The following is a 25187-nucleotide window of genomic DNA, read 5'->3' on the forward strand; positions in this document are numbered from 1 at the left end:
TTTGGCCTATTTTAGGTCCTGTTTTGTCACAATCGTTACTCCTCCTCTTAAGGGCGCTCCAGCCCTTCCTCGTTCTGTCCCATTCCCCAAACCTGTTCCTTATTCCAGCCCCTCTTTAGTTCCACCTTTAAAGCCAGACGAAGGCGTTTGCCCGGGGTTTTCTCATTGAATCCCGTTTCGTGAGAGCCCGGGGTCCTACTGCGTCTGGCTTCGTTATGGTTTTAGTTTCTTGTTCCTGATTCCCTGTCCCGCCAGTCCCGACCCGGTTCTGGTTTTTAATTACTTTGGATGGATCCCCTGGTCTTGGACTCTGCCTCCCATTTTGGATTTCCCTTTTGGATTTATGCTTGTATTGTTTGCCCCGGACTCACTTCCCCTGGACACCTGCTCACCTCGGACATGCCCCCCTGTCTCCTGACCCACTCCTGCATCATATTTTTCCCTATTGTTTCTTCACCTACCGGATCGTGTCGTCCGCATAGGGCCCGGAAAGAACTATTCCTGACAGTTTAAGGCATTCAAAGAATTAAAAAAGCAGAAAATAGCACAGAAAATGGGTGAAATGTAAAAAAACAGAAAGGAAGATATATTGGATATAAGCAAGTGTTTTATAACCTCTTATTTCTTGTAGAACCTGATTATTGAGTATTAATATAAAAGTAGGTTTAAAGTAGTGGACATATTGTAAATACAGTTTATATTAAGTTATCAGTAAGATCATATAAAATTGTTAACAAAATATTGTTGTTACAGTACCTATTTGCTACCCAAGGACTATGTGATTTGTTGATCCTACACAATTCAGAATCGATGCAAATTCTCAAAAGAATACAACACAAAAAGAAAACAAGAAAATACATTATTCTACAAATACATATATTTTAACTCACCAGTTAACACAGCTCATTTCAAAGTTCTCACTTATTTATTTTCTTGTAAACATGCAGTACGAGTCCAAAATAGTTAAAACTAAGTATGACAAATCATGCTTATACTTCTTATTGCAATAGGTCACACAGCCAGTTAAGCTAGCTATACATCTAAAGACCTGTACAAAACTTTCTCAAATTCCAGTGCATGTTAAGTCTTAGTTATCTTAACCATAGCACAATAAGAAACCCCACAGAACAATTTGTCAGCATTTGACTTTCCATAGCCAGACAGCATCTTGGACTTATAGGCCACATTTACACAGATTTTCATTGTCACTCCTCACAGGCTACATTTCCAGCTTTCCCAAGCTCAGACTGCTGATGAGGGAAAAGATAAGCATGTCATGTACAGAATCACTGGGCTTTTAGAAATTTTCTGCTCATTCAGCCAGATGTAAATAATTGTTGAAAGCAATATAGGTCTGTATTGTGGACCTTCTCAATGTTGTATTTGGCCAAGAGCACTGTAGCTCAGTTTCATTTAGGTTCTCAATGGTCTTTAAAATATTTTGTACAATTCAGTATGGAGTGGATTTAAACCCAGGTCAGAGAGAGGTAGCGTCCTTTGGGTGTAAACATACTTCACCACCCACATTATTGAATGCTAACATTTTCTAAAATGTTTTTTTTTCTAATAAATCAGCATATGATAGACCAAATAAAGATTTTCTATCCATAACAAAGTCTATTGACTCCTTTTCCCTCTGAATCACTGCTGCCTGGAGCTTGATTATTAACCACAACTATCTGTATAAAACTGACATTTTTAAATAAATATTTTTATTCTGTTATTGGTTTTTACATGTATAAAGCATACAGTATGTTACAGTTTTATCAAAAAGTGGAAAATACTGATGTTACATAAGTAACAAATAGTAAAAATAAGTACTTCATCTTACTTTCCCTGAAAGTAAGAAAATTATTTTCAGCATATGAAAATACCCATAAAAACACAGCTTAAGTACGTAATTTAAGTTATTAAATGGTACAAAAGTAGAAACTTTAAGATTTTCAAAAAACAAATGACAACAATAACAAAATCCTTCAAGAATTTCATTTAAGTAAATTTACAAGTTCATAGTCTGTGTGGTAGAGGTTAACATCAATATCCACCAGGCACACTCTATACTTCCCTTTTGCTGGCCCCAGAGAATTCAAAAGACTGTGGCAACAACATTCTCAAACACTTCATTCCAAAAGCAAAGGAACGTTTCTGATTTTCTAGCAAATCCTCAAATGTCTGTAAGGCAGTGGTTTATTAGTTTCTGCTCTTAAAATGCTTAGCTGGTCTTTTGAGTCAAAACATACTATATAACAGGCAGTTCTGAGCCTTCACATAAAATTGGCAAGAGTGATTTAAAATGCTGGCCAAAGTGTGTGTTCATGAATATTACACAGTACATCATACGTGAGATACCAAATGCTTCTTTTACAGTTTGTAAGAAAACCATTTAAAATTTGGTAAAACAATGGTAAAATTTGTCTTCAAATGTTTTGTTATTTTCAAAAATCCTGGCTCTGTGCAATAATAGTGACGTTATTAGCTTATTTTTTACTTTAACTTGAAGTCCTAATTGAGATGTGGCAGTTGTTGTAAGCCTTTAGAATTAATTTGTTTTTCATGAATAGCACACGTGGATACTTCAAAGACCAATACCATAATTTATGGTGGAAAGAGAACACGTCTGTGTGATATTTTTAAGAGTTCCATTTGTGACAAGTTCAGATGTCATTTCTGCCTTTCATTTACAAAAATTAAGACCATCCTGCTTGAATGGAAAACTAAATGTTTTTTTCAAGGTTCATAGCTTGTTATTTTCATCCCTTTTTCCTTCATGAAGAAACCTTCATTTAATATAAATAAGGTCTTAGACATATTGTTCTGCCTCCCCTTCATTTGAAATGGTTACAGCACCATCACCACTGTTCAGTTCAATATCTTTTGCAGCTGCATTTTCCGGAAGTAGAGCAAGATCTTTAAAGACATCAACATAGTGGCCAAAACCAGGGCCCCAGTTTAACAGGTTGTCCCAATTGAAACTCCCAGTTTGCTGGCCTAGTTTATGTGTTAATGAATAATGTTCAGTTGAAGGCACCTGGGAGCTGCTTGGCCCTCCTTCTGCTCTACGGCTGGAGTACCTCCTCTGCTTTAACCTACCACCGTAATCTTCATCATCTGCATCTGACTCATTGACTTGAGATAATTTAGGCATCCTGGAACTGTAAGCTATCGGCTTCTCTCTGTCATACTCCATTTCAGAGCAAGTGAAGGAGTCGTGCGAGTCACTCTCTGAGGATGACTCTGGTGCAGGGATCCCATCGGCAGGATTTCTGACTCTGGAAAGAGGTCTTCTGCAGTCCTCTTCTGAAGAAGATCTCCCATGGTCGGCGCTGCAGATACTGGGGTTTCTCGGTCGGGGTGTGTTCAGCCTCTCGACCTCCTCTATAGAGAGCCCAACTGGAGGCCCTGTCTCAAGAGGAATTTGTTCTATCGGCTGTTTCAGACGACTCCCAGGCCTAGAACCATGACTAGCCATTGTCTGAGGACTCTTACTTCTTCTTCCCAGCCTAGTGGCATAGTTGAAAATACCAGGCTGACACACCTCATTGTGCAAGTCCAGAGGACTTCCCTCTCTCCTGGAGAGATTAAGTTCCCTAGCTGGACTGTTACGGTAGAAGGAGGAAGGTTTGGAAAAAGGAGCTGGGCTCTGCCGAGAAAGAGGATTAGGAGTAGGGCAAGTGGAATGGCTTAATGGAGTTGACCTAAGACCTTGGCTGTAAGAAGGCTGGTAAGTATAGCTACTTGCTCCAAGTGGTAAAGGAGACTGTCGTGCAAACCCTAGAGGGCTATGTCTTTGAATTGAAAATTTAGGTGTGTGACTCCTGAACTGTTTGTAGTGCTGAATGATATCTGCATCAGAAGGGGCAATACTGCTGGCATTATCAATATCATAGTGCTCTATATCAGCTTCAGTACCCACACAAGGTGCGCAAGGAGCACTGGGTACAGTTTCTGTATTATGAGGAATGTCTGTTTCATCATATATAAGGTAGGGATTTTCCCTTTCAATTATATCAGGTTTGGGATTCCCTTCGGGCTGTTTCCTCACAGTCATGTCATCTCCGTACGGAGGGATGTTATCAGGGTCATCAAAAGCCACATTCTCACTCCCTTTCTTCTTTTTCTCTTTTGGTTTCTTCTCCTCTTTTGGCAGTTTGGTCTTGCGCCCCCTGCAGTGGTTACACAAGATCAAGCTCAAAACCACCAAGGCTAAGGCAGTGGCACAGCTCCCTACAATAGCAGGCACAGCCCATATGGGAAGAGACAGTTCATCAGCCTGTGGATTAGAACTACAGACAAAGCCTCCATTATTACCGATGTTGCACAGAGTTCCTTGGGGGCACTGCACACCCAGACAAGCCAACACAGTCTCACATGTCTTTCCAGTGTAAAACTCAGGACAAGTGCAGGTAAATCCAGAGTGAGAGCTCGGTTCACAGCTCCCTCCATTTTGACATGGGCTGGAGGAGCAGTCACCTGGAGGAACGCACTCATAAGCATACCACTGATTTACACACATAAGGTCATCCCAACAAGGACTGCTGGCACACACGTTTGGTCCTCTACAGCCAATCTTAACAGATGGATGTGATTTCGATATTGTGACGGAGTTGTGTTCCCCACTGAAAGGCAGGATTTCTCCTTGGTATTTAACATAAGCAAAGCAGCCATCAAAACCTTAAAAAATAAGGAAAAGCAATTCAGATAGTGGCAAGTACTCCTGAGGTCATATTAAATGTTACATATAATATTTTTAAAACATATATCTGAGAAAAAATGACAGACATTACATTTCAAAATGTGAAATGAGAAATTCATTTGTGTTGTATGAAAACTGTATAAACAGTTTAATTGATTCACTATATTCTAAAACATTTTTAAAGAATAATGCTTTTTAGACTGATAAATTAAATCAATTAATCTTTTCACAGAATTTGACTTTAACATATTGAGAGTGATAGTGTCTGAATTTAACTTCTGTACCTCAATGGCAGCACTGGCATACACAGAAATGCATCACCATACTACTTATTTTATGAGCGTGTTATTGAAAACTTTTACAGAGTAAGTCTGGGTTGTATGCCAGAAATATTTATCAATTACAACATCTTTCAGAATCACATTTCTATTTCATATTACTTATATTAGGACACAGTTGCAATATTCTGATTGGTTGATGAAACAGAATGACAGCATAGTCAGCTCACTGAAAATAATGTTAACCCTGAAAAACATATAAAGAACAACAAAATACAGCATTTGCTATAAATAAGGTGACTTGGCACTAGTTCATTGTATTTTGGAAGCTGTACTGTATAAATGATAAGACTGATGTCATATAAACCTGCTAAAATGCTGTGTATTTTAAAGCCATTAAGATGCAATTTTAGAAACTGAAGATTTTGGCACAGAAAGAAGTTACTAAATCACCAGCTACTTTATTCCAAGTTCCCAATATTGCACATTATATATCAATCATATTGTGTAGCTACAATTATTTCTGTGTTTGAATAAAATAGGTCATTGGAAGGTTGCACATTTAAAATAAAATAGGAGTCTACATGAGGCAGGATTTTTCTCCTGTGTTCCTTATCCACTAAAATGTGCTTTTGTTCTGTTAATAAGAATACAATAAGAAAGAACGTTAAGACAAAATGAAGCAATAGCACCATATATACAGAAATTGACTGTGGGAATATAGAGACAAATAAATAATCAAATGAGCATGATAAGCCAACAACACTCCTCTCATGTGTTGCCTAATGCACTGGTCTGATTAACAGATGTTATCTTTAATTTAACATATAATCCAAGGTTATTAAAATTCTGTAAAACTGTGAATGTAAAAACTGTGAAAGTCCAACATTCATCTTAAATGAGATTGCCTTGACCATACCAGGGTGAAGAATGTACTTCACCCTGAGTTCGGGGCGATCTAAATTGTACGTAATTTACACATGATGGGATTTCAGGCTTCACAGAGAGGTGAACAACTCCCTTGTGAACATTCCATTGTTTGCTAGTGCCTTATTGCTCCATTGTGACTGTTACTGTTGTATTTAGTTTTCCTGTAAGAGACTGTGAGTGAGATGGTGGTGAAGAGGAGTTTGCCATGGACCTCTTTGGGGAGCTCCAGAGTTGAGAGGATGAGCAAACACTGTTGTGGGTGTCATCCTGACGTTGTGTATGGTGCTACAAGACTACACTATAAGGTATAGCTAGTTTTGGTCACTAAAGGAGTGAATTATTTCTAAAATAAGTGCTATGTCTTTAAAACTTTATTTTGGGCCTTGAAACTTATCTATTTAGATAATTAAAACAATGTTACTGATAATATAACATGTTAAAAGTCATCATGTTAAAAATATGCCTAACTGGAGTTCGTCCTATATTATAAGCTTTTATTTTCTTCAAGGTCTTATAAACACTTTTCCAAGTAACCTTCAATGCCATTACTATGAACTGAAGCCCTCTGACTTCTTGGGGAATTGAAGGAAATGATAACCACCTGCAATAGTCAAAGTGCTGCCATTCAGTCTGTGAGATAATCTGGTTGGTTCTGGAAGTTATTTTGCACTTCTACAGCAGAAACATTTTTCATATTTTAAAACAGTCTAAAATATCCAAGAATATGGACCAACCTAACTTCTTCACAGCATTGTATACAGAAATTATATTGTTACTTTGACAGGATTACATTTGAATTTGTCATCACACGAGTGTTTTGAAAATTAGTGGCAGCGTGTATTTGTACATCTACCGAACAAAGTTACAGAAGTTGTCATTGACCTAACAACCTACCTGAGGATGTTTTCTGCTGCAATGGCCCAGGAGGAGTTCCCCCGAGTGAAAGTGTTAATACATTAACCCCTCCAAAATTCTGTGTATTATGAAGAATCTCCCTTAAATTGGAACCATCAATGCGAATGGATGTGATAGAACCATTCTTCCGAAGCTGTAGAGTGTGCCACTGACCATCTGACACAGACAGTTCAGGCATAGTTCTTTCTACCTTTCCACCAATGCCAGCATCAGAAATGTAATGCACATTGCCATTCTTTATCTGGAACATAAAAAATATATACGTTAAATCACAAAATACCCAAGAAACCTACTATATAATTAAGCCACAGGCATTGTTGATTTTATACATGTCTTCCAACCTAGAAATGGGTTTAGAATATTTGTATAGTGTACAGCTTCAGTGCATTTTAAACATAGTTAAGATGTTTCACATTCATCAGTTCCATAAGAAACATATCAAATTAATCAATGGGTACAACATTTCCAAAATAACTGAATTAAATTGCAGAGCAATTTATTATTTTAGATAGTTCTGTTCTAGAATGACAAAGTAGTAAAGTTTTCTTTTAGTAAAATTATTTTGGTTCATTGAAAATTTATTTTCCGAATCCACAGAAGGGATTACAAGAAGAAATTCACATAAACAAATGCAAATTTTAATAAACACAAGGAATGCAGGTATGTATATACTTGATGGTGAGTACTATTAATGGGAAATTGACTAAAAGGCATTATTTATGTATTATACCATATATATATACCTTTATTTAGTATTTATTAAATAAGTAACTGTGTTAACCATGAATCATTTTCTTACTATAGACCCATGCCTTTAATTGCAACATTTATGGCATGCTGGAATATGTCATACAAACTAGGCATTAATCACATCATCTGTTTAAGGTGACACAGCAGAAGATGTATTTGCAAAGTAGATTCGGGATCTCTGATGTACAAGATTCACATTGATTACATATGTCTTTCCAGTGCTTTTAAGGGCTACACTTGACTCAGCGCTCCACAGGGCTAAACACAATACTGTCTGCAGAGCCCTTCCTCTCTTCTACAAACTTCCTCCCCTGCTGTTTAACAAAGTCTATTCAATATTGTATGCATGAGCATCAGGCTGATGAAAATAATACACATTTACTTTTATTTAAATATCTTTGAGATTTCTTCTCAAAGTATGAAAATGCTTATACTGTACAAGTTTCCTATGATAATAGCTTTTCTTCAAATTCCTCTTCTTCAGTTGAGGTAAAGCTGTGGTTGTTACACTGTGTAATATTAAATGGTCAATGTGCAGTTTTGGCTGAAAGTTCCAAAATTCATTACAGCATAGAGAAATGTAATTTGCTTGGAAAATATTTTTATTGCTTCTTTCTTTTCAGACCACATCAACCAGAACTGCATTATGATATAACTGAAATATGTTTAAAACATTACATGCTAACTACATTATGAAGAAACATTTAAATGCTTTATGCCAGTAAAGGATATTTCTAACAAATAAACAACACTATGATACTGTATGTACTTGGCATCAGAAATATAGATATAAACTAAAAACATATTTTAGATATGATGCCCGGAGAAGACAAACTCAATGTTGCTTTTTATGAAAAAAATACCACACTGTTAGAAAATAACTACAGTACAATAAAACCTTGATTTAAGAGTCCCATAAAAAATAGGAAATGTTACATTCAAGAAAATCCTTTTGACCCAATAAGAGGGGATAATGAGTGATCTGTGAAATAAATCTGTACTTTATTTTGCACTTTGTTGCAACATTTATTAAGTAAGACATTGAATATTAGTTCTTTGGGGCTTACAGTAGTAGTATTCTGGAGTATAGTCAAAAACACTGCAAAACAAAACCAAAGAGACCTTTCTGTCCCTTGGAATTGACTGGGGAATAGTTAAAGAGATGAATGAGTTTTCAGCGTCTGGAAAAATGCCCAGCATTAGTCAAACATCTAATACAGTGAAATGAAAGAGCACAGGGTAATGGAAGAGGTGATAAGGACACACAACCCTGCAGCAGTCCAATCAAATCATCTGAGCATTTGCTTTAATCTTACCTTCACAGTAGTGTAATTGCTGCTTTCCTGGACATGAAACAAAATTCCATTTTTGCTCCTTGTTCTGAACTTCACGTCTAGGCTGTTCAGACTCACTGGATCATGGACAGAGCCTTTTAAACTCTCCTCCAACAAAAAGTCACGTTTCTTATTCTGGTTTATGGAGTAGTCCAGGCGGCCACTGCCATCCAGAGACAGTGCTGTATCCACAGTAATGACTGCAGGACCACACACAAAATAAACAAATCAGAAAACCGTTTTTCCAGAGTAACCTTTAAAGTTGTATTTCACTGGCAGTTATTCATGTGCAGGACAACACTTTAGATTAAGGGTTGCAAATGTCATTTATAAACTGTTTATCCATGAAATATTTTGTAAGTATTTTTTACAGTAGCATAGAGTAAATGAAATTATATCTAATTTCTTGTGCAAATTAACTAGATGTTACAAACAGAATCCTGATGCTGAACATAGCTTGAAATACACTCCTCAGCCCAGCCTTAACCCGAGGTATAGGGGTATATAACTTTTAGAGATGTTTATAACATTATTAATGTTATAAATGTTTATAACCTTACTCATAACACTTGAACAGATTGTAGCCGAGTAAATACAGCTGATTTAAAGTTTGACTGTGTGTTTACTTCTTAACTTTACTTCTTAGAATTATATTAAGTATTTGAAAAGTGAATGTTTAATAGATTGCAACCCAAAGCACTAAACTGCTAACCTAGCTTCGGAATAATTACTGTAATTGGAGGCATACTGCCAGGTTTCATTCAATGCCAGAATCTAATATGGCAAAAAAGACAGGTTGTTTTACTTGTTAATTATGAAGTAATAAACCATTCTAATATATCCCAGTTTCAGTCTAGCTGTGCAATATGTCAGACTTTTTTTTAATTAACTAAGTAACCATAGCTATGTAAATACACAAGCTAAATGGCTGTACTGTTATTATAAATGCCACATGGTGTTTAAATGAGACTAAATTATCCATTACTATATTCTAAAGGATTAAACTTTAGTTTACTCTTCAACATTTTAATAATTTGTATTTATGAATGCCAAAAATGTTTGCTAGATATTTGAAAGAATTCTCACATTTTTCACAGTACTTTCCAGTAAACCCTTCCATGCATTTACACTGTTGCCACGACCAGTTGTCCACACAGGTTCCTCCGTGCTTACAAACATTTCCTGTGCAAGCTCCTTCTAATCTTGGACATCTAAGGAACAAAAGGAATGTCAGATAAGAAATCTAGTCAAGAGAAAGAAGCATGTTAAATATGAAAGATTGTGAATACCGCATCGGACATTTGACTTCAGCAATTCATAACAAGAAAAGGATAACCAGTATTATGACTGGAAGCGATGCCAGACCTGTCAAGGATTCCTTGAGATGCCAAAGCCTGACTTGGCTCTAAAGGTCGTCCATTGACTGCAAACTCCATTATGCAGCCGACAAAGTCGTGGGTGGCAACTTGTCCTTTGCGATGAAGAATTGGCTCTATTGACTTGACACCTCCGACTGTGAGTCGGTTAGGCTGCACATCCAGTGTCCTAGCAGGAATAAAATGCACCACAGTTTAGAGTTATTCAAACTCTGGAACACTCATATAACAGTTTCTATCGAATTTCACGATCATTATTTAACGTGAAATAGCATCAGGACATTCTTCTTAAAATTTTGAATTCTCTCAACACTTCAATGACATTGCTCACCAGTCAGCATGGACAGCAACATTGCTCACAGTGCAGTATCCAGGATCCTGATCCTCAGAACATACGTCGACAGTCAGAGAAGCAGCCTAAAAATAATAATTTATGATAAATGAATTTCTGATAAAAATAACATTATGGTGATATTTATCATCTCTTATTATTATTTGTATTATATTATTTGTCTTAAACATTATATTTCTAAATCATTTTTTTGTTGACTTGCACAGCAGATAAGGTTTAACTCCTTACAAGACTAGTTGTTTTTTGTCATAATTTCAGCTGTATAATATTCCACAATATATGTATAATTTTATAGGTTTTATATATTTTTTGTTATAAAGTATATTTTTACAAAGCCACCTATCTATTATTGAACTATATGTAACTCTAAGCAAATACACTGCAAGAAACACTACTCCAAACATTCATTTTCTAATGCTAAATCTAATTCAGAATAATAAGGAAGTTGCAGCCTATCCCAGCAAGCAATGGGTACAAGGCAGTATAAAAATACTACTCTTAATAACAAAATAAAAAGACATTTAACATATCTGAATGTTGAGCTTTTTAAGATGAGCATCAGTAATTTGATGCTGCCAGAATGAAAACCACACACTACTGCAAATGAACTAAGTAATCATTGGAAGGCATTTGATTGGCTTCTTTTGCTTTGGATGGTTTGCACATGAAACCTCAGATGAACATGGATTAGGAAACTGAATAGAAGCAGCTGGTCCTCACGCAGTGTCTCTTACTGTCAATGCTATTAAGTAGGCATAGATCAAAAACGCAGCATGAGCAAGCCAAACTTTCTTTAAACCCTCCTGTTTTAAATTTATCCAACAAGCAAAGTGATGTTTTCAGAGGGAAAAGATCCACAAACCTGTTACAAAACTCATGCCTTTTGTACTACTTCACCTATTCAGTGTGGTCAAATTACATGTAACTTTAATATTCACTATGTACAGTTTACATAATATGTTTGTCACATTATTTGGGCATCAGTTAATTGACACTACTTGAGTATAATAGGGTAATCGGTAACATAAACATAGTAGGATTATAGGTTGGGTGTACAGTACAAATATTGACATTTGGAAGAGTCTTTAATACATTTTTTAGAATTTTGAATTAGAAAATGTCAACATACTCTAACTAACATACTGTAAATAACAATGAGGTATGACTACCATCACATACCAAAAGTAATTATCAATACAAGCAGTACATTTAAATGACATCATGAAATGATTATACAGTTAACATATACTGTAATCTAAACTACTAGAGAAATCAACAGATCAGCTCTCATCCTTGCATTACACCTACCTGGGGGTTTCTCATGAAACTCTCACGGGCTTAAAGCACAAATAAAGTAACATGATGGGCCTAATTGTTATATTTGTTTTACCGTCCTTATTAATTCACCTTATTCGTTCATCATTCACTCTATTCATACAGTATGGACCAGACTGTTATCACAAGAAAAAGCAATATTAGTTACTGTAGATAAATGTATCTGACTGTCAAACTTTAAGTCAAAACAAATAATTATTTGCACTGTAATGCAAACTATAAAGCAACTCTTTGCCATTAGGATTCAGCACTAGAACTAACAGCAGTGAAGGCACTAATATTAATATTTCCTTATTAAGATAATATTAATGATCCTGTGCTACTGTGTCAATAATTTTTTTTGTAGGCACAATCCTCAGTGGAAACAATTCAGCAGATAATAAACAATGTATATTCACAGCAAGAACAGAAAAATTTTCTTTCTGTTCGAAATAGATGCAAAATGTGCTCTTATGTTTCTAGCTGTGTTTAATATTGCTGCAGGATTCTGCATTGTTAATTATGTTAGAGGCTCACAGCTGAGCCACTACAAGTTTGTTAGTGGTTGACAATTGGTCAATCTGTAGTGACTTCTTAAGTATGCAGACATCATTATTATCAGATCTGTAATATACATTTGCTCACTTTCATTACAACCGTTGTCCATTGGATACTGTATATAAAATTTTACTGTAAACTGTATTTTAAATTTAAAAATTAATGATTGAAAAACAATCATTAATACATGAAAATTATACAGTTTTATTGACAAAATTAAGTGACCTACATTGTATTAAGTAGAAATCTGCCTCAGGGGCATTCTAGCCTTATTTTAGAAGATGAAAAGTCCCATTAAAGGCAAATTTGTAATTACTAATGCAAATACATTTTAATATGGAAAATGTTTCCTAGACATTTTGTTCAGTTCAAACCCACTAAAGGTTTGAGGTAATTTGTGGGAAGAAACAGCTGAAAATACAAAGCATATGGGCACTGTATTAATGTATTTTCCAACAATTGGTCTAGTATGAAAACCATGCTGTCAAGTTTCTCACACTTCTACAAAGTCTGTCTTGAAAAGACTTAATAATTAAAATCAAATGCTACATTCTGACAGTATACTAGGACCACATTTGAGTTTAGTTAACATAGAGAGCTCTTATAAACACTTCAGATTAGTACTCGGGCAGCTTCTATGTAAAAAATGGCATTTGCTCTGGCTCAAGCAAGATTCACTCAACAATTGTTTTAGAAATGTGTTCACATTCCTGCAAACCCCTCTATTTCATGAAAACAAAAATGACACATACAGTAGGTTGTGTCTGGTATTTACAATGTTAAGTACAGTATTTCCTATTAATAGTATGATGAAAGTTATTTAACATTTAACCAAATTTAAATATACTGTGTCAGGCTGCACTGCATGACTCACTTATTGAGCAACAGAAGTAAATATAAACCTTCTAAAAAAATCAAATCCATTCAAATAACAAAACAACACTGAAGGTCAAAGGGGAAAATAAATCCATCACTTAAAGCAACCTCAAAACAAAGCCCAATTATGGAATTACCAAATCACCTTAAAAATTCAAAACTGAAGTCAAAATAATTTCTGAATTATTTCTGAAAACAATTTGTTAAATTAATAAATTATATCTAATTATATAAAAATGTCTACAAATAAACAATACTTTGTGAAAATAAACAGTAACCGATGTACAATGCCCATGGGGAAAAAATGGCTTGCATGCTTACTTTACAGTTGGTTTAAAATCAGGTAGAAAAACTTTTGGAATGCCTTCACAATACCACCTAAATGAACCGCATCACCTTTTCCAAACATGGTAGGTTTGCTTTATACTACCTGAGGGAGCTGGCACTTAAAACACATGCATTCCTATGTTTTATTCAGTTTACAGCTTTAATATGGCGATTTCTAAGTGTACACACAACATTGGTACAGTAGGGTGGAATTACAGTTCTGCCTACATGTTGTGTACCTTTCCATCGTGTCATTCTACACTATCTCAAAGCTGACAATTTAACGATTTTACCAGTTTCCTAAGAAATCCCAAAGCACCATAGGATATGACAGATTTGAAGTCCTGCAGGGGGCTTCCATTATAAAATTTTGACATGCTAGCAATTTTTCCTATCTCAGAAAAAGGCTGAAGGAGTTGACTCTCAGCAATGAATTGATCCACCAAAAAGGCTAGCACTGTTTCCAAAACTCTAACATAAAACTAAACGTGCATGTTTTTGAAGTTAATTACAAACTAAGAAAGTTGTGAGAACAGCTGCCATCATGGAGATTTTGATTATAATTTGAAGCCTTTGAATTTCTACTGATGCAAAGTAGCCAATTCCATTTTAATCCATGGGTTCAACAATAACATTTTAAGAAAGGATTATTATATGGAAACATGGTTAGATACATATGTAATATACATGTATTTTACAGAGACAGAAATACTAAGAAATATTATTACAGAAAAAGTGCATTTGTTTCCTAATTTTGTGTTAACATAGAGCTTAAATGTCATGCTGTTTTGTAGCAAAAAAACAGATATAATATCTAGACTATTTGCATTTTATTAACAAATATTTTCCTTCTAAGGCACTATAAAAAACAAAGTTTGGTTGATGTTGTTTACTAGTTTTGTACCTTGCTAGCATTTATGAAAAAAACTTACCATTCCTGCCCTCCTTGCAATGATAGTGTGGAACTGTCCGTCTGAAACCTGTTTCATTGTCATTAATTTGTAGGTCCCACTTCCTAAATTGAAGGAGAATCTCATTCTTCCCTCAAAAATTTCAAGAGCCAAGAACTCCGCCTTATCTCCGGTTTTGTTGTCATGGTTGTACATCAGAAGAGCATTGTCCTTAATGGTAGCAAACTTGATGTAAATGTAGTTATTGTTGGGATCCAGGCTAGGAAATTCCATATAGGATAACTCCCCGAAACCATAACTGTTCAGCTCACAGTGTTTTCCAAAGACACCTGTGTAGATAAAATATATGAAAATAGAATCGGTGGTCACACAGTATAGAAGATTTTGTATTTTAAAACTACAAAAAAGTGTTTGCCTTGTGTGTTCCTGTTCATACTGTAAATACTTTTTCTTTCCATAGCAAATACACTTTTAAGATGTTATTATTTGACTGCAGTACAAATTGTTCAAATCAAACAATATGTTCAAATACCTTACTTTACAAGGAAAATGTATGATTTTGTAATGCATAGGTGCAACATGTCCTCAAAGGCCATAATCCAGCAGGTTTTTTAGGTCACTCTAAGATGTCACCAGCTGAGGACCTTTGAAAAGTATTAGATTGGTCCAGTTCAGATAATGATCAATTAGGTCATTAAGAACACAGATGGAATGAAAACCAGCAGACACTCTGACACTCTAGGACTGGATTTTTGCATCACTGACATTCTGTACAAAAAAACCCCTAAGATACTACTTAAAGGGTTAATGAGTTAAATACTTAAACTGAAAATTGTCTCGGCACACACTCCCTTGATGTCTGATTCTATTAATTATTGTTGCTTTTGTGTTATATACACTACAGCATACCCTATCCAATATATTTTATCTACTACCTTTAAACACAGTAAAATGAGAAGCATCACATTAACTGCCCCTGCATCAAGTGTCTATAGTGATTAGACTTGAAATAAGGAATAGGAAGGCTAACACATAGGAGTAATGTTGATGTCAAAATAAAATGCAAATACATAATTATGTACAAAACATAATGGGAGAAGGAGTGAGAGCTATGTAATCTCTTAAATTGATTTGTCATTGCTTCTAGTGGAGAATCAATAGTGTCTCTCTTATTTTATTCAATTTTTAAGTAGAGCTCCAAATGATGTATGATTTGCCATATTGACCCACTTTTCATTGCTATGGCTAACAGATTTGTTTTTAACAGTATTTGTTTGTACTAATCATGTGACAAATATATCAATTTAAAATCTGTCAGATTACATTAGGTATCACTTACCAAAAGGACAATGACAATAATATCCATCCACACCATTCTGACATGAACCCCCATTAAAACAGGGATTGCATTCACAATAGTTGATGGAAGACTCACACGTTTTGCCTAGGTTAACAAAAAACACAAATTAAAATGAATGATATGGGATGAGATTCAAAAGCAAACCATTTTAAACAGACAGAGCCAGGGTGTCTAAATTAAAGGTAATATTTCAGGAACAAATATTTCTATTAATAAATAACACAATACATAAGATTTGTTCTGTCTGAAATGGTAGCTGGATGGTCCAGATGGGAATATAAAAACAAGTAAATATAAATAAATGTCCAATAATTGTCAGATAATGCACTGTGGTAAAGCATATAAGGATAATATAGACTCTATACAGTAGTTGAGCATACAGTATAATTCTAATCAGTACAAGAAGATGCATGGTTTATTTTCACAACATTCAGGCTCTGATTTCCACAATTTTAAACAAATAACTTAATGAAGGTACATTCCTTTCACATATCCAGGCAGGCTAAACAGAAAATGAAAGGTTCATAGGAAGGGCATAAAAACTTTTGTAAGACAAAAGGTGTATTTTTCAAGAAAAACACAGTTCTCACAATAAAACCAAATAGACTGACTATCACTCTAGTCATAATGATAAAAGACATATTGTAACAATACATGAGGTAATCCTTATTGTTCAATTCAGAAAAATATTAGTATGTCTTTTAATGTTTAACATTAAGATTATGCACTGTGATTATTATCTTACAAACCTAATCAATTTTCATATAATTGATTAATTCAGTCTGAACATCTGTTAGACAACCTTTAACCGTAATAAAGCATCCTTACTTTAGCAAGACTTGGCAATGTTGACTGCAACTGATTAGTCAATTTATTACTAACTTAGACTTGCTTAATGGAAATATTAAGAAACTTGAGATATTTAGAAATTTTAAATTCTGTTCCAGAATTGTTCCAGACTCCACAATAAATCCTCGTTTCATTTTTTAAAGTCTCTTTCATTAAAAAAACATAGCTAGCAATGATGGATATGTCGATAGCTCTGGTCATCCTAAAAGCAAACATTTTTAGAGTTTCTACCACTAAACTGTAGGGTTTTTTTTTTCAAATGGATTTTGGTCCAAAGTGTACCACTATTTCTAGGAAAACATCTGTAACAGCAAGGATATCTGTAAGTTTCATTAAACAAAACAATACCTGTAAAACCAGATTTGCAGAGGCAGCTGAAAGCCCCAGGGAAATTCTGGCAAAGAGCACCATTCTTGCAAGGGTTTGATAGGCACTCGTTGACATCTCTCTCACAAGCCATTCCTGTGAATCCATCAGGACAGGTACAGGAAAACCCCCCAACCAGATTGTGGCAAGTCCCGCCATTGTGGCAGGGTAGCGGAAGGCACTCATCAATGTCAGTTTCACACAGGCTTCCGGCATATCCTGGCATGCAGTTGCAGACATACGGCTGGAGAGGTTCATTTGACACAAGGATGACGGGGATGCTCTCTTCAGCCTTCATTTGAGGACCCACACTAAGGTGTTTCTTGCAGCTTCCTCCATTCTGACAAGGATTCCTTGTGCAGGGATCATAGTCTACTGAGTCTATGCGCACCCCACTCTGCCTGTGAAGGATGTCCTTTGTACTCTCAAAAAATGTGGCTACTCCACTGGGATTGACATACTGATTGTGGTTACGCTTCACAGCAGCCATTAGGAAAGTCCTGTTGTTTTGTTCAAAAGCCCCATAGAGCTGTACAGCTGTTCCCAGGCCTGCTAGTTGGGAATTAGCTATGCGTAGAAAGTTAAGATAGTGATTGGTAAAAAAGTCTCTTATATTTGATATATCAAGCTGGATTAGGATACTGTTATCAATGGTTATGTTATTGAATCCCACAAAGAAAACACGAACATTGCTGTTGACAGCGCTATGTACCCCATCACTGCTGCGAACAGTAAACTCAAAAGTCCCGTCTGATGACCTTGAGTGGGAATTCAAATCACATGTCCCTGCTGTAATGCTGAAAAGGCTGGGAACTACTGAAGTGAGCGAGCACCGGAAAATGTCCTGCACATCTGGGTCTTGTGGTTTTACACTACCTAAAATTCCACCAGGAAACAGGTTACCAAAATAATGAACAAAGATCTCTACTGTTCGAGGCTCCGATGGGTTGTCATTCAGATCATTAACCTTGACATGGACCGTTCCCGTGGAAGACATTTGTGGGACGCCTGAGTCCCTTATCACCACTGACAAATAGAAATCACTAATCTGTTCCCTGTCAATCTCTCTGCTTGTGCTCAACACTCCAGCAGGACTAAGGTTAAAATAGCTTGCAGCGGATCCAGTGCTAAGTAAACTATATGTAAAAGGTCCTTGGTTTGGAGGTAGATCAGGATCGGTAGAACTAAGTTTCATAACAATGGTTCCTGCTTGCTGATTCTCTGTCACCTCTCCTCTTGTTGTAATCAGAGTGGGGCCATTGTCATTGATATCCTCTAATGTCACTATCAGGCTAGCACTTCCAGTAGCAGAGGGGGAACCAGAGTCAACCGCTAGTACTGTCAAATTGTAAACAGGTGTTGACTCCCTATCAAGCTCTGCTGCTACTGAAACCTGACCAGTCTGGGGATTTATTGTAAATCCATTTTTTTCATTATTAGAACCCATGAAATAGGAGAACCTGCTCCAGCTGGGTACAGAGTCTGAATCCTCTGCACTGACAAAGGTAACAAGACTTCCAGGTGGAATGCCCTCACTGATCTGTATGTTGTATGATCGTGAACTAAAGACAGGGGGGTCGTTAGCATCCAGAATAGTAATATTCACAAAGACTTCATCGATATCTGCCCCCCTTATGCTTCCAGCGTTTTTAGCAAGGACATTCAATGATATTTTTTCTTCTTTTTCTCGGTCAAGAGGCCCTGACACATATATTTGTCCAGTCTTTTCATTAATGCTGAAGCCCTTCTTTCTGCTTTTCCCAAATATTAAATAATGAACTTCTCCATCCACTCCAAGGTCTCGGTCACTTGCAAATACTTCCCCTACTATTGTTCCTCTGTGTGCAGCCTCCGAAACCTCAAAATAATACTGCTTTGAGACAAAGCGAGGAACATACTCATTAGCTCCCTTTAACTGGATATTTACATTTGCAAAACTGCACCGTTCCTCATCTGGAACATTGAAAGCCTTTACTGTTAAGTGATAAACCTGTTTTGCTTCATAGTCCAGGAAACCCTGGGTTGTAATAATGCCTTTGTTCGGATCAATCACAAATAAGTCACTATCAGAAGACTGGATAACGTAAGCAATAACAGAATTTGATCCAGAATCTTTGTCTGTTGCATTCATTCGCACAACAGTTGTGCCACTGGGGACATTTTCTTGTACAACCGGAAAATATTCATCTGGGCTGAAGATGGGCACATTGTCATTTACGTCAGTCACATGAATCGTAATAGTAATGTAGCCAGTCTTTGCAATCCAACCCCCATCTGCGGCACTAACTCTAAGTTCATGAGTTTGCTGCTCCTCAAAATCCAGAGGCTTAGCCAATGTTAAGGCACCTGATTTGCTGTTCATTTTGAAAAGGCCTCTTTCATTTCCAGAAGATATGTTGTATGAAATGATCCCATTCATTTCTCTGTCTTTATCTCTAGCTGAAACAGTTCTGATAACAGTTCCAACACTAAGACTCTCTAGTACTGTCACGCTAATGTGACCTTGTGAGAACTCTGGAGTATGGTGATTCTCCTCTGTTACAGCAACACGGAGTTTAGCTTGGGAGGACAAAGGTGGGTTTCCTTTGTCTCTTGCTGTCATTTCGACAAGGAAAACCTTATTTACATCAGAACTGAGTGAAGAAGCAACTGTGACCCATCCAGTTTGTCTGTCCAGCTGGAACTTATTAGAACTGTTGCCCCCTGATATTAAGTATTCAACTTCAGAGTTAAGCCCGAAGTCCTTCTTATCAGCAGCAACAACTCTCATAAGTTTTGTACCAATCTTAACACTCTTTGTAACAGGTGTAAAGTAATAAGCAGATTCAAATTGGGGAGGGTTGTCATTGCTGTCAACTATGTTTACAATTACTGTCGTTTCACTCATTAGAGGTGTGGCCCCTCTGTCTGATGCAGTTACAATGAAACTGTGCCGGTTGATGTTTGCTTTGCTGACCCCTGAAGAATTCTGATATTTCAATTGCTGCTTGATGAAAATTTCTCCAGTGCTGGAATTTATCCTAAAGAATTCAGACTGAGACCTGATGAAATAAAATATCTGACCATTAAATCCTTCATCTGGGTCTGTTGCTGAGACCTGAGTTACAAGTGAACCAATTTCTGTAACCTCAGGGTAATCTAGGTAATAGGATGGACGACTGAAACGAGGAGAATTGTCATTGACATCTGTCACAAATATAGTAACATCTGTGCTGACAGTCCATCCTGAATCATGGGCAGAGACTTTGACAATGTATCTTTCTGTGTCTTCTCTATTTAAAGGCCTACTTATGGTTATGTCCCCTGTGTTGGGATTTATAGAAAAGGGAAGACTTGCATCAGTGATAGAGTATCGACTTATGGCATTTGTTCCAGTATCCTCATCAGAGGTTGTGACATGAGTTACAGTGTACCCAATGGGGGCATTCTCAGGTACTGTGGCACTGAAGATCTGAGAAAATCTGGGTGCATTGTCATTCACATCCAAGACATTGATGAAAACTTTAACAACACTACTTTTTGGTGGAGAACCTTTGTCAGTTGCTTTAACTTTTAAAACATACTGTGCCTCCTTCTCCCTGTCCAGAGGTCTACTGCTTCTTATTTCTCCATTTGCTCGGTTAATCATGAAGTTATTTTCCTTGTTTCCATCAATGATGGCATACTCCACTTGTCCAATGGGTCCACTGTCTTGGTCTGTTGCTAAAACAACAAGCACTCTCTGTGGAGACAGATTCTCCAGTATTTCGGCCTTGAAGGGGTCTTGTTCAAAGACTGGATAGTTGTCATTGACATCTATTACATTTATTTCGATTTTTTCATATGATGAAAAGGGAGGAAAGCCTTGATCTCTCACTTCAATCCAAAGCACATATTTTGGTATATTTTCAAAATCCAAAGATTGCTTGATGGACAGCTCTCCTGTCTGCTGGTCAACATGAAAGACATTGTCAAGATTTCCACTGGCAATGTAGTATGACAAGGGTTCCCCTCTGGTAGAAGATCCAGATATTGTGGTAACTAAAGTATTAGAAGCTTGGTTTTCAGGAAATGTAAAAATGGTCTGTCCCGCCTTAATAACAGGGAAATCTTCCCCTGTCACAAATCTTACAGTCACAGTTGTTGTGTCTGTTTTAGGATTAATCCCACCATCCTTCACTCGGACTCCAAAAGTAACATCAGTGCCCCCTATTAGCCTCTCATTTGCTGTTATGGCTCCTCTCACTGGATCAATCTTAAATTTCCCAGAATCCCTGCCCATCAGTGAGTAATGAAGCTGGGCATTTGGTCCTGCATCCTCATCAGTCACAGTGACAGCAAAGACAAGTGAGCCTAGAAAAATAATAAAAAATACTAATACTGCATTCATCTTATTTAAAACACATTTAACATTCATGTATTTTTTTTAATTTCTCATGGTTTGGACTCAATCAAGACTGGTATCAATTAAGTATTTGTAAAATAAACTATCTATCTTACTCCTAAATAAAAAAACAGTTTCCAAAATAATATTTTGTTATCATGGGTTTATGATTATCAGGGTTTATGATTTGTGTTGCATCAGTATGGCCCTTATATAATTATCATTTTATGTATTTGTTTTCAAACACATGCATTGATACCAATGATTACTATACTATAGTATAGTCTAAACTATAATCTTTGAAGAAACAGTGCTCAGAATCGTAAAATTCATTGTAAAATGTACTTTTCATTTGGGATGCTATAGGTGAAGTTTCTAACTGCTTGGTTGTTTTTTACTTGCTAAAACAAAACATTATTTTTAAAATGTTTGTGGGAATGTGCACTCATCTGCAAGAAGTGAACCATGATGCATATTGGTTTAACTGACCCGTAGAGGTAGATGCAGGGACATGAGTCACATATGGGTGGTGATGGAATCTGGGAGGGTTGTCATTGATGTCAGCTATAACAACAGAGACAGTGGCAGAGCTTGACATGGGTAAGGGTTGTCCACCATCAGATGCTACAACCACCAGATGGTAATTCTTTTTGGTCTCCCTGTCCAGCAGGGCACTTGTGATGATCTGTCCAGTAGCTGGGTTTATGGAGAACTGTCCATCTCCTCCGGTCAAACTGTAGCTGTAATAACATGAAACAGAGACCATTTAACAAACATTTGTTATAAAGGTACAACCACTGATATAGGCCTTTGGAAACACAGCAATGCACAAATAATCCCATAGAGGACACTACTGGAAACCACTGTAAAAGTAAGTTTAAGTATTAAGATGAGTTTTAAAGACCATAAAAGAGGTGAAGGAATCAATGAAAACAGGACTAACTTTTCATTTTATCATTCTATTCCATTTGGCTTGTTCTCTGACAATATGAACATTCAGCACTCTGCTTTTAAGAATTGCTCTTTGAATATAAACCAAATTACTTCATGTCACAGAAGTCATTCCTAAGTATTCCTCAAGAAGTGAGTACTGTTTTTAAATACAACCCAGCTGTTTCCTTTCAAGATGTAGATATTTCAAATTCTTTTCATACTAAGCTAACAGAATTAATAAAAACATAAATACAATTTGGTAAACAACATAAGAATTAAAGGCTTTGTGTTTCCTACTGTGATAGCATCTGATTAACCATCTGTTTTTTTAAAGCAAAATACAAAATATTTTAAATGAATTTCTTAATGGCTTATGAGACCAATGAAACTAATAAAACTAACTGTGAGTGGTTCCGTATTCTATTAAAAACAAGTCAACGTTTAATAGGCAGTTCTTGTTCTGTCATCGCCACTTAACATCCTCATTATTTTATTTGCTAAATTAGAAATTGCTCTATCTGACAGCCAGTGATGTCCCAATGGGAAGATGCAATGAAAGGAAAGTGAGGTCAAATCTGAGCCACAGTTCCCTAATGTAGAAGTAACACAAAACAGGTAAAAACTTACCTGATCACAGCATTGATGCCTGCATCCAAATCAGAAGAATTAACAAGCAGGACATCAGTTCCTGTTGGTGCATCTTCTGGCACAGTGGTGTGGAATGTGAGGGAAGCAAAAACTGGAATGTTGTCATTGATGTCGTCTACTTGAATAGTCACAGTGCCAGTACCAGTGAGAGCTGGAGATCCTAAAGAAAGAGACAAAAATGAGCCCATGTTCCACAGATAACAGACTAATTCAACTAGGTCAGTATGCTCTTGTCTTTCTATTTCATGTGTCAAAAAATGAAACATTGGTGCTTTGACAATGCTCACTTAGGGGCAGATTTTGGAAATGGAACTTTATTTTGTACTCAACACTGAAAAAAGGGAGAATAAACAAAAAGAAAAAAAAAACAAAATCTTAGAAAAAATAAATGGGGTGGTTTTAAATTGATAGCAGATGAGTATTATATAATGACAAAATGTAAACAACTGGATTATTACATTACTGTGAAATGCTAAAAGATATTTGTTGTCTGCATTAAATCAGACACCAATAACATCAGACACTCAAATCTATGTTCTGTAGAGGACTAAGAGAAAACACTAATCTGGCAAGAAGTGTTTCGCATTCTTCTTTAAGCCAAGCATGATCCTCAAGAAAAACGCAAGGCAGAGTTTACCCATGGGACCCTTGCAATGCATCACTTTTCTCTAAAAGTATACTGGCTGCTTTAGCATGCAGTAATTAACACCATGTGGTTTTTGTTTCCAAGGCCCTTGCTTTTATTTATTTTTTTAACCACAAAATTAACCCATTGCAACTAAACCCATTCTTGCAAAATGTGTCCTGGGAGTACATACTTTAATGACCATCTATGAGAAAGCCAAAAAAAAATCAAGGCCAAATTTTTAGACTGTGTCAGTCATTTTGCTTAGATGCACTCACAGAAAATACTTGAGAAAAGCAAATCTTTGTTCTATATTATAGCTACAAAAAAGTCTTAATGTAACTTTTCAAAATCAAGTAAATGTCCCATTTTGTTCTTCCTCAAAATTAATCTGAGTCCACCAAGCACTTTAAGGATATTTTGAATCCCTGAAAAAAAGCAGGAAAGTTAAATCTTATGGCATTTAACTTTTAATTGATGTTCTGTAGTGATTAATTTCTTAAAGATGTGGGGTATTACTTTTAGCAGCATTTCTTGTACATTAATATTGTAGAACCCTAACAACCAGCTACTTGCAGTTCTGTATTTCTGCACTTATATGTCAATATATAAAGGTCCAAGAAGAAATGTTTAGAAATACTTAAAATGTTCAACTTTTTTTCCATTCAGCATTAATGCTATTTAAGGATTTGAAAACTAATATAAGCTATATTCATTTTTTCTCTTCTATTTTACAGTTTGTTTTCAGTTTTTCAGCACTTTTCAGCGCCATTTGATGAAATGCAGGTGTGACCTCCTCCATTGTCCTTGAGCTTTTTCTTAATTGGCAACTTAAAGATTTTACCCTATTGAGAAGCAAATGTTTCTTGTTGGATTAATTCAATGTCCTTGCACTTTCTGAGATCCTACAGTATGTTCAATTTCAGCTGAACAAATAAGAATAAAATGAGATTTTCCTTATGCACACAGTGAATACTGTATACTTTCCAAAACTTGTCATATTTTCCAGATAAACTTTTACTTTTATTACCTTTTTACTTTTGCACTTTGTTTAATGCATATCTAGCAAAAAATATTTTTAGTTAGGACCAAAAGTGCCATTGACACAGGTTCTAAACTGATTAAAAACAGAGCAACAAATGTGTACTGCAGGCAGAGAATTGGAACATGAGCATACATTTATCACACTTGAGTTTAGGACTGTGGAATCAGATTTTATGAATGGGAAATAAAGCAACTGTTAATACTGTTAATAATTAGAGAGCACTGTAGATGTAAAAGGCTATAATAGGGTTTTTCCATTAGGGTTAGGGTTCAGGGTATAATTCAGGCTTACTCGTGGCACAGATTAGGGCTGTAGTGTTAACATGCTATTTATTGAAGCAGTCTTTAGTGTTAATGTATTTATGTTATTCTATTAATATTTTAT

General features: G+C 36.1%; 1 protein-coding gene across 1 annotated transcript in view; it reads right to left on the reverse strand.

Moving 5' to 3' along the window:
• Positions 1-906: 906 nt before the first annotated feature.
• Positions 907-25187, reverse strand: part of fat4 (FAT atypical cadherin 4) — a 98526-nt gene continuing 74245 nt past the window's right edge. Inside the window, exons 7-17 of the mRNA XM_006629160.3 lie at positions 23113-23293; positions 22042-22292; positions 17172-21521; positions 15954-16058; positions 14636-14943; positions 10608-10693; positions 10266-10445; positions 9987-10111; positions 8883-9100; positions 6796-7057; positions 907-4671 (exon numbers count right to left, since the gene is read on the reverse strand). Coding sequence (XP_006629223.2) covers positions 2801-4671; positions 6796-7057; positions 8883-9100; positions 9987-10111; positions 10266-10445; positions 10608-10693; positions 14636-14943; positions 15954-16058; positions 17172-21521; positions 22042-22292; positions 23113-23293 — 7937 coding nt within the window. The 3' untranslated portion in view covers positions 907-2800. The remainder of the gene's footprint in view (positions 4672-6795; positions 7058-8882; positions 9101-9986; positions 10112-10265; positions 10446-10607; positions 10694-14635; positions 14944-15953; positions 16059-17171; positions 21522-22041; positions 22293-23112; positions 23294-25187) is intronic.

The sequence above is a fragment of the Lepisosteus oculatus genome, chromosome 1, assembly GCF_040954835.1.
Source record: "Lepisosteus oculatus isolate fLepOcu1 chromosome 1, fLepOcu1.hap2, whole genome shotgun sequence".
Lineage (NCBI taxonomy): Eukaryota > Metazoa > Chordata > Actinopteri > Semionotiformes > Lepisosteidae > Lepisosteus > Lepisosteus oculatus.